This window comes from Clarias gariepinus, chromosome 16, assembly GCF_024256425.1.
Source record: "Clarias gariepinus isolate MV-2021 ecotype Netherlands chromosome 16, CGAR_prim_01v2, whole genome shotgun sequence".
NCBI lineage: Eukaryota > Metazoa > Chordata > Actinopteri > Siluriformes > Clariidae > Clarias > Clarias gariepinus.
The window spans coordinates 4,925,096-4,936,173 of NC_071115.1; the positions used below are offsets into that span (position 1 = coordinate 4,925,096).

The 11,078-nt window shown below is 37.1% G+C and overlaps 1 protein-coding gene across 1 annotated transcript; it reads left to right on the forward strand.

The window, feature by feature from the left end:
- Positions 1-669: 669 nt before the first annotated feature.
- LOC128545077 (apoptosis regulator BAX-like) lies at positions 670-9,349 on the forward strand. Its single transcript, XM_053515421.1, has 6 exons — positions 670-863; positions 968-998; positions 3,939-4,109; positions 6,654-6,789; positions 6,902-7,006; positions 8,285-9,349. The coding sequence occupies exons 1-6, from the start codon at positions 842-844 to the stop codon at positions 8,432-8,434; spliced, it is 615 nt and encodes a 204-aa protein (XP_053371396.1). The 5' UTR covers positions 670-841; the 3' UTR covers positions 8,435-9,349.
- The last annotated feature ends 1,729 nt before the right edge of the window (positions 9,350-11,078 follow it).

Sequence of the window (11,078 nt, forward strand, 5' to 3'; positions counted from 1 at the left end):
AAATACGGCTTTCAACAGGCCCAGATCTACATACGGACCCATACCCTCATTCACTCACTCATCTTCTATACCGCTTTATCCTGTACACAGGGTCCCTGGAGACTATCCCAGGGGACTTAGGGCACAAGGCGCGGTACTCCCTGGACAGGGTGCCAATCTATTATTTCCCACATTGTAGTTTATTGTAAATAGGTCACTTATGCCCTTATATTTGCATGCTAACGGCATTTTATTGGCTTTGCAATCTAATTATCTTTTTTTATATGTATTTTTTAAAGACAACAACAGTAATTAAAAAGTTATGTTCAGGTGACATCTGCTGGTCAGGGTGTGTAACTACACCAAGAAGATTCATCACAAAATCTCTTTTATTTTCTCTTATAAAATTCAAACTTCGGTACTTATTTCAGATAAGTATTTTATAAGAAACAAACAACGTATAAATGTGATTTGGTAGGTAGTTAAACCTAATCTTTCTGTTTAGTCAAATAGTAGTCTTGTGTGTGTTGTTGTTTATTTAAGTTTTATTTCTACAGTTCATCAGAAATATGAATTCTGTCATCTAAATTGATCTTGATTTCTAAGACATGGAATGAAGTGTTTCGGTGAGGAAGTTAGGCGTAACCTTCGATAGCAGCTGGGAAAACTCGTATTTCCGGTAAATGATGAATCACGTGACCAGGTTCATTTACTGTTTGGATGGATCCGCGACTCCGCTAGAAAAAACTTGGTAGACTGGCTCGCGCACTAATCATTTAGAACCTTCTTTATTTTGGCAACATTGATTCCACTTCCACATCAAAGGGAAAGATAAAAAAAAAAAACCCGCATAACTTTTACCATGTCTTCAGAAGGAACACCAGGTACATGTCATTCATCTGTTTTTTTCCCTCCTTGATTATTATTTTGGTGTAAACCTTGTTGAAGTCTTAATGGCCTAAGGATGACTTATTTCCTCCACATACAGATGGCCAGATTGGAGAAGCCCTCCTGATCAGGTGAGTTTATTTCCCTATATCATAAACAAATTTCATTTCCTCATGTCAGATCCACATGTCGCTGCCTTATTACCTTACTGTTATTCTGACTGTCTAAGTTTTAATCTTTTAATGAAGGTACAAAATATAGTTCTGTAGATTTATATTATAGAATGCATAGCTTAATGTATAGTTTAAACTGAAAGTGAAAGTAAACTATTAAATCTTGCTTCTAACCCAATTTTTTATTTTTTTATTTTTTAAAAAACAAGTAAAGTCTACACTTAAATCGGCTAAATAAACCAGGGAAGAATTGTACCTTCATTACCGCAGTGATGATGTAAAAGCTCTAGCATGAAAGAAAATGTTTCACTAGTTTTAAACCTAAAAAGACTAAACTACATGAATACTGAGACTTGTATGACAAGTATCTTTCATCTCTTATGTTTGTATTTTTTTTTTCCAAAGATACAAAGTACCCGATGAAAGGTTTATGTCCTTACAATTTTATTGGGCGAACTTAAACTTAAAACTCTAACCACATTTAGCAAAGTTTGAGTCACCTTCTCCTTACGTGTCAGCACATGCAGGTTCACGGCACAGCTGCTGAACATTTATTTGTGCCTACAAAACACTATAAGCTCGAAAACACCTGTGTGCCATCAAAAATCTTTATTAATGCAGCTCAGACGTACCAGCATGTCAGCTACAGACCATATTTCTTGTTTTATAGGGTGCCATTAGTTTTGACTTAAACAAATGCTTGTGTGTATAGTTACAGTAAATCTTAACCAGTTATATGATTTGAGTTAAGATTCTAACTAATGACGATACTGTCACACAAATTCCGTCAAACTTAACACCCATACACACCCCCCTCGCCCGAACTAAACATGTCTGTAAATGCTCCCATTCCTAACCAGAAACCACATGAAAACCACCTATGAATAATTCTGTTTAGGTTACTGTATCCCATGATCAGTCATCATGTATCATTACTGTGATTGCAAACACTTCATGCTCAGCCTTGCTTTTCTTCCTGTTTTAGATTTTTTGGGTAATTTCAGTTTAGTTCCTTCCTTCTACTAATTCTGCTGATGTGTTCCTGTTCATGGTTGCAGGTTTTGACCACAGTTATTTAACAATGAATTAACGAAAACCTCAGAACTTGCATCTTGTCAATACAAGTAAAAAGATTCCCTTTAGGCTGATACGTTTGAGTTTAAAAAGCAAGCATGAATAAGATGAACAAAACCGAGATCTTCGCTGGAGTTGTGAGTCATTGTGAAACTCACTTGCTGAATTCTTTGTAATTATTTAGTTCCTCTATGACTTCCTGCATTGACTTAAACACGTGGTTCCGTTTATAACAGAGTTTTTAATCATCAAAGTAACTTTCTAAATCACTGAATTCAATCAAAGGGGATTGCTTCAAGTAAGTTGTGGCTACCGGGCTTTCTGAAAACCGCGTAATTTCACTGTGGATCTGTAACTAGGTAGCTGTTTGTGAGCTCATTTTTGGATTTTCTTTTACACCCACTGGTGACTTCATTAGGTATGCCTGTTCAACTGTCCAAATATCCAACCAGCCAGTGACATGGCAGCAACTCTGCGCTTTTCAGCATGTAGACATGGTCAAGATAGGTTAAAACTGAGCATTAGCATTAGAAATATGATATAAGTGACTTTCAACATGGCATGTTGTTGGTGCTAGAAGCTAGAAAGCTGGTCTGAGTATTTCCAAAATTGCTGATCTACTTAGATTTTCAAGAACAGGAAACCGAGGCTACAATTCACATGCGCTCACCAAAATTAGGCAACGGAAGTTTGGAAAAACATTTCCTCTATTCTCGATTTCTACTAAAACATACAGATGGTAGAGTTCATACAGTATACTGGTGTAAACAACATGAAATCATGGATACAACCTGCCTTGTTTCAACAGTACCGGCTTGTGGAATCTTGTGGGGGAGATTTACTTGGCACGCTTTGAGAATGGTTTAAATGCCAGTGCAAGTATTGCTGCTGACAGTGTCCATCCCTTTAGGACCACAGGATAACGGGCCATGTTACGAAGCTAAAATCATCTCAAACGATACCACCAGAACTCAGTCCAATAGAGCACCTTTGGGATGTGATGGAACAAAGGTTTCCTGCACCTTGTTGAATCTATCATGAAGAATTAAGGCCCTCAATTATGGTTCACCTGCTGAATCCTATCCAGTGACTGTTTGTTAGCTGGTTAGTGTTCGGATTGGCAGGGGGGCAGAAAATATGCTCCTCCCACTCAAAGAACATGGCCAGTTTTGCTCTAGGCTGCAGATAGCTGTGGCATCATCAGGATTTAATTTAGTTCAGTATAATAAGTATTCATATAGCCCTTTGAACAATGAACATTATGGCAAAAACAACTTTAAATGAATAGTTTCTGAATATAAATTGAAAATTTTTACATTTTTAGTTCTGGCTTTATCAATATGTCCCTAATGAGTAAGGCAGAGGTAAAGGTGGTGAGGGTAAAATTCTTCTAAAATTCCGAGACAACATGAAGAAGAAACCTTGAGAAATACCAGACTCAAAAGGAAACCCATCTTCATGTATGTGTGATACTGGATAGTGTGACCATAAATCAACCCCTCCTGTAACTGTGTGTTCTGAGGTTAAAAGTGCAGTCGTAAAACAGGAAATGCATTTCAGTCAGAGTACCATGTGCAGCTCCAAATCTCTCTTTCTCTTATCTAATGAACCCTTAAAGAACCTTCCAAACCTTTCCATGCGTCCTCCTTTCAGATATAATACAAGCCTTGCATTAATTCTTGTCCCAGTGTCTTTCCAATCCTTCAACCAAATCTTTGCTGTTCTTTTAATCAATAGCGTGACAAGCCTAATCTTGGCGAATGACAGCTTTGTGTAGAAACATACAGTATTTCATGGATATATCTGTCTCTTTTTCTCATACAGGGTGGTTCAGGATCAGTTCTTAAATGTTCCTGTTGGAGGGAAGGTTTGTACTCCATCCCTCCCAGAGGTTCAGCCTTTGGACAATCCACAGCATCAGATGCTCTTGGATCAGGTGGCTCAGTCGGTTAAAGTGATCGGTGACCAACTTAATCGAGATCAAAGCTTTAACAAGTAAGTGTCTCTTAACTGGTGAGTGTGTCTTCTAGAGAACATAACTGAATTGCTTGGAACTATTGTGCCTTTCACAACGAGCATTCAAGTTAAACTGGGATGAAATTTCTGGTGAAAGAAGGCATTAAACTGATTGACATTTACAGAAGACTTTAAGCGCAGTACGGTGATACGACTCTTAGCTGCAGTAAATCATTTGAACTGTGCAAAGGTTTTAACCCTCATGCTGTGTTCCGGTTAAATCAGACAGATTTACATTTAGGCATTTGGCAGACGCTCTTATCCAGAGCGACTTACATTTTTTTTTTTTTATCTTATTACACATCTGAGCAGTTGAGGTTAAGGGCCTTGCTCAAGGGCCCAACAATGGCAACTTGGTGGTTGTGGGGTTTGAACCTGCGATCTTCTGAACCATAGTCCAATGCCTTAACCACTGAGCTACCCCTGACCCGATTTACCAGTTTCTTCTCTAAAAAAGTGCTGTAAATTTTATCCATTTCTCATGAAGGTTTAATGACTTTGTTCACACATGGCATTTGAACAAGCAAAATACCTTTCAAATATTTTAATAAAAATATGTTATTTCTGGAACTTTTCTACACTCATGGTGTTAAAAATTTCATAAGAAATGACCGATAATTGAAAATGAATGGGTAAGACTACAATTAGTGTATAAAACAGAGTTTCTACACTTATTTTCCACACCTAAACATGCAGATATCTTTAAGCAGACAGACAAACATGCATGCGCACACACACGCACGCACGCACATACACACACACACACACACACACACACATACACACATGGCAAATAGGAATGCTACATGCTACTATGGCAAAACACACAGGAACGTATCGAAAATATATATTTTTTATTTTTAAATATATATTAGTTCAGTCTTCAGCACAATATACTGCACATGAAGCTGTGGAATTATATTTGACTGGAGAAAGTGATAAGGTGGAAAGAAGCGAGTAGTCTCTGAGAGTAGTTAGTTAATTTTCTACTGGTCGCGCATGCGCAAAGCATCGCAAAACCTCCGTGGGTTATATACGGGAAACAAAAATGAGTAGTTACCTTTGAGTCGTTTGGTCTGAATCGTTCATTCTTTTGTCACGTGACTGCCATAGACGTTATGCAGTGCAATAGATTCAAAACAACAAACGACTTGGACCAGAAGATACAAGAGGTGAGCTGCTTATTCTGTTCATCATAATATGTCTTAGCTGCATTCAAATATTTTCATTCACTGTGTTGGATGTCTGTTTATTGAAAATGTAACATTTTATTTTATTTCTGAACAAAAGAACGAAATGAACTGAATGACTCAAAAAAAAAAAAAGATTCGTTCATTTTGATGAACGAGATTTAAGGAACCGAGTCACTAAAATAATTCAAACTTCTTATCACTAACCACCACACAAGAGCAGCCCGATGTCAATAAGACAAGCTGGGAAATTTGGCAGAAGTATGGTATAGAGATCTGGACAGCATGTGATGTGAAGACATGTTATGCTTTGAACATGCCAGTGTACTCAGGCAATCCGGCTGAGGGTGAGAAAAACAGGGGAAGAGTGGGGTCCTAGAAATGACAGCAGGGCTACTTTAAACTTGTAAATATGTTCATACAGTATAATATTCTATTTGTCATATAGTTAAGTTTTTCCTGTTTACATTTGGACTTTTGTTTTTAATAATTAAACGTACGGGTCAGTTTTGACTGGGAACATGAAAGTTGTTATTTTGTGCCACAGTTTAAAAAAATTAGCTTGTTTCAAAACCGCGACTTTGGTAAACATTTCAGTGAAAAACGTTGTGGTAAATAGGAAAATAGGTTTCATCTTAGTATTTCTTATAGTCAAAATAACATCCTTTTAATGTTTTCCCCTCTAAAAAAAGTTCAGGTAAATGAGAACTGCAGGACACACAGAGCAAAACATGTAATATTCACAAGAGCTGAAGTTGAGAAAAAAGATCTAATACAACATTATATAATAACATATGTATTGTTGTGAACAGTCATCCTTGTCGAGGTTGCCCTGAGTCCATTGCCGTCATTCCCCTAAAGAGAGCCTAATGCTTAAAGATCAATGGATAACTTGTTGCCAAGGCATCTCCACATGTTTGGGCCATTAAAGGAGTGCAGATCATCATTCCGGCATAAGAAGAAAGCTTTCTACCTTAATGTTGTTAGTGTAGCAGAGGATTGTATAGAGAAATAAAGGGAGTTTTTACTCTCATAACCGTGTTCTGTTATTCTGCAAAGTCAAACGTCTTGGTTTGACTCGACTGCACCTCGTATTTAAAAAGCTAAATTAAACCCACCTGATTTATATGCAAGCTGGTAAAAATATGCTATTTTATTTAGCTCACTTTAGGTAACCTTTGGGATGTGTTGAAGTAGGAAAATAATCAATTTCAGGTTGATTGATTATTATTGATAATTATTTGATTCCTTACGTACAGTATAACATACATTGGGAATGTCAGTGTTTACAATCATCAATTTCTTTTCCTCTATTTATCTCTTCACCCCTCAGTCACATTGATGGATTAGCATGCCTATGTGATAAGAACATCTTTTCGAGGCTTGTGGAGGGTGTCTTCAACGATGGACAGATCAACTGGGGACGAATCATTGTGCTGTACTACGCTGTAGGAAGGCTGGCTGTAAAGGTGCTGAAAATACTGTTGTGATGATGTTTCTAGTGTGTGTGTGTGTGTGTGTGTGTGTGTGCGCGCGCATTGTGTATGCATAACTTGTGTTTCTTCATTCCTTTTTGAGTAGATGGTACTGGCTAACTTGCCCAGGGTGTTCTCAGAACTACTGGATTCCTGTTTGGATTTCTTCAGGACCAAGCTATTGGTATGGATTCGCAACATGGGCGGATGGGTAAGAAGATATGACTTCCAACAGTCATTATATATTAATATAATAAAAGAGTATTCCACCTGTCTTATTATTATTTTTTTTTTAGATGTTTTACTCAAACACAGTCTTTAAATATTCTTTTCAATTGCTAGATAATTTACTTCTTTCTCGAAATAACAATGAAAAAAGCAAATTTAATTTTCAAAGGAAGAGACTATTTTACATGTGAAATTAATAACTTTAAAAAAAGTTTAATAGTGATATATTTTCCTTATTGCAACATGCATATCGCATGCGTTTCCCTTCTCACCTCGACAGACCCATTGCTCCAGAATAGGATCAGTCTGGACTCATCATTTACATTTACATTTACATTTAGGCATTTGGCAGACGCTCTTATCCAGAGCGACTTACAAAAAGTGCTTTAAAGTTTACATCATTGGATACATACTTACACTGGCTTAACTAGGTTAATAACTAAGTGCTATTAGTCCAACACAACTAGGAAGAGTTTTTTTTTTTTTTTTTTGAGGGGGGGGGGGTTAGTCCAAGTACTGGAGAAACAGATGTGTCTTGAGTCGTCGTTTAAAGATAGTCAAAGTAGAGACCTACTCTACTTTCCATCAGACCTCATGACCTTCTCCCATTAGTCCAAAGTCCAATCTTTATGCTCCCTAGAAATTTTTGCCCTTTTTTCTGCTTAGTCTCACTCACAAATGGTTTTATTCTGGAAACACAACTTCTGTTTAGTCCCAATCATGTCTGATGCAAATTCAGGATCCATTTTTCCAACCACCTTCCTTCCATGAAGCTGATGGCTCAGCACCAGCCTTCCAGGTTTTAATAATTTCTCAGACAGTTCTTAACACACTTCTGGCAATTTTTAATCTTCATAGTGTTTTTCTTAGCTTGATGCAGGGCAATATTTTAACATTTCTGAACCTGACTTGTTTATGGCCAGGCAGTGTAATCTTATTCAGGATATTTTCAAGGTTCATGTACTAAGATGTTTACAATATGCTCTTATCCAGAGAGGGTTTTAGAACGTCACTGAGGGCTCTCACACTGTACATATTATCAATGCAAAACAAATAGTGTATGAGCTAAGAATGCCATAAAGTAAAATCCCTGGTCATCATTTGAGGCCAATCAGTAACTCAGCTGTTTTAAGAGCCAGGGGAAGTTTATGACACTAAATGGCATAAATAACAGTCTTTATAACATCTTCCTGATAAATAAGGAAACAGGATGACGAAAATGTATTATACACAGTTTTGATCTTTGTTCTTCTCCATACAGATCAGCAGCATTTCAGAGATGACCCGCTTCTCCATCGAGCATATCTCTGCCTCCTCCTTCAACATCTTCCCATCTGCTGAACTTGCAGTGGCCTTCATCTGTGGGATTTTATTGGGTAGCGTCATCGTCTGGAAACTGAACAGAAGCTGAGATGAAACTGTAGAACAAACAAGATGCACTGTGAAAAAATTATGTTTTTTAATGTATTTATAAACATATGATAGTTCCAGAGTTTTCTACAGTTTAGTCCTTTTATATATGAGTATTAAGTCTATTAAAAGTTTTGTTGTGTAGTCTAAAATATTTGCGATCGAAATTAAAGTGTCCATCGTACATTTAGGGAGAAGTTGGTGGTTTTTGGAGCCCTCTGCTGTCTGAGATGCAGATAAACTGCACAACAACTTTGACGGGCATTTGCCTTTACCCCACCAGACCGGTTCTTAATCGGGTTTCTTGAGTGACTAAGTCACACCTGAGTCAACTAATCAGTTCATTATCACTTTTATTTAGTTTATCAACACTTTCTGGCTTGAACTGGGTGTGTTAGATAGCAATTCTGGACCAGTTCCTAGAGGTGGGGTCAGGCTGGAGCAGTCATTTTCAGAGAGTGGCCATTTTGATGTTTTTTTCCGTTCTCCATTAATGATCTGTACTCACTGTATTGCACAATGATGTACAAATGCAACATGGTGGATATAATTACAAGGCTGAGTTAGAATTACACAAGAGTAGCATGCTGCTCATGCAGTTTTTTTTTTACCCTTTAGAGTGAACCAGGCCTTGTTCCACTTCTGTACAAGTGAACTCAGTCATTGTCTATAGTGAATTATCCTGTATACAGTGTTGCGGGGGTGGGGTGGGGGGCTTGTGGGGGTTGTGAGCTACAGGTAATTTGGGAATGCCAGTTAGCCTAATATGCATGTCTTTGGAAAGTGGCGGGAGAACCGGAGTACCCGGAGAAAACCCACCAAGCACGTGGAGAATATGCAAACTCCACACACACACTGAATTTGTTCGTACTGTAGGTGCAAGGTGACAAAGCCACCATTGGATCAAAAATTCCATCAGTGGAACGAAAATCCTTTAACTTAGATAATGCTTTCTTACTAAACTAATTATTTAGACTAAAACAGGCTTTCCAGACCACATAATATGTATGTCCCTGTAAGATCCTTATATTAAGACTGTTGTGTGTTACATGTTTGCCAAACTTCTTCCTTTCAAGACATTGATAAAGTTAAACAGTAATCAGGCTCTAATAAAGAAAAACAGTAAAGAGAAATTACAAGATACATAACATTAGGTTCTGGGTCTCAGGAGGTTAACTCACTATGTGACTAATAACTAGGCTACATGACTAAGTACTGTAACTAGGCTATATGTATATGGATAATAAATAGCAGAGTGGACTCACTTGGTATTTAAGGAAGGAAGCCTGTGTGTGTGTGTGTGTGTGTGTCACCTCACACTACCTTTCTTCCAAGCCGCCTACGGGAAAGTGGACATGGTGTTCCCTAGGAACCCAAGTTCAGGAGCCTGTGCCTGTATTTCTGTAGAAATTGCACATAGACCAAGAGGAGTCATGCCTTACAGTACAGGTTAGTTCTGTTTAGAGGTGTGGCTAATAACCTTCCCTGGAAAAATGTGAATTGAAATTTTTCTAAAATTGGATGGCTGTAATGGTTATATAAAGTATTTTAAACATTTTAAACTACACAATTGTTTTAAATATATCCAAAAGTTACACCTGGAAGTGTCATCTTAACTATTATTAAGGACATCTATTAACATTAGATTATTTTATCACTAACACTTGAGCCCTTACGATTAGAATTGAACAGAAGAAATTTACAAAATCATTGAAACAGTGACAATGGATAATTATTGTACAGGAGGAAGACTACTAACTTTTTGTTATACAGTACATGTATGTTATTAGCAGCTTTCTACCTCAACATTAAGCACAGTGCTGCAACTTGAATTTTCCATGAACAAGTCACTTAATCTAACAGATTTGAGGAAGATAATGGCTCTATTGGTGTTTAGAGTTTATATCACATGATATAGAATATAAAAAACATTTAGACTCCAATCATTAAATTTCAATTGATTTTTATTTATATAGACATGCGGATATAGATATAGAGTATATAATATAGATTTAGATCGATCCCCTATAATATTATACATTACCCACAATTATTTCAAGGAACCTTGGATAAAGTGTCTTAAATACAGTGTGCCTTGTTATTTATTACCACTGTTCTATAAATTCATCCTACCTATCATTGTGTCCTACCCAAGTCTACTGTGCATACTGAAAGCATGTCATGTTTCGCTGGTTAGCGACCCGCCCATAAAGCTGTGCTTCTCTTGCCATTGACTTATGGGTTGATGCTTAGTATTGAAACCATTTTCATTGTTATTATTATTATTATTTTTATCATTTGTATGGTTTTATTGTACATTTTCTTTGATTGGCATGGTAAGTTTAACAGGTGTGTTGTGATTTGACAGATCATTTTAAAACGACGTGTCAGAAAGGGCTGCCAGTGTTAAAACTAAAGGCATTATATTCTGGTAACAATAAAAAGAACCTATCACATCACCTGTATGTCAGAAAATGCTACCGCTGATGAAGTTGTATTATATTTTTGTAGGTGTAAGCTGAGGGTAGGAAACGTTGATAAAGTAGTGCAGATAGATGGTAGAGCTATACATCTTTTATCTGATAAAACACTGCCATATTTTACAATAATGAACCTAAATCTGCTCCTGCAAATGTGAAGATAGG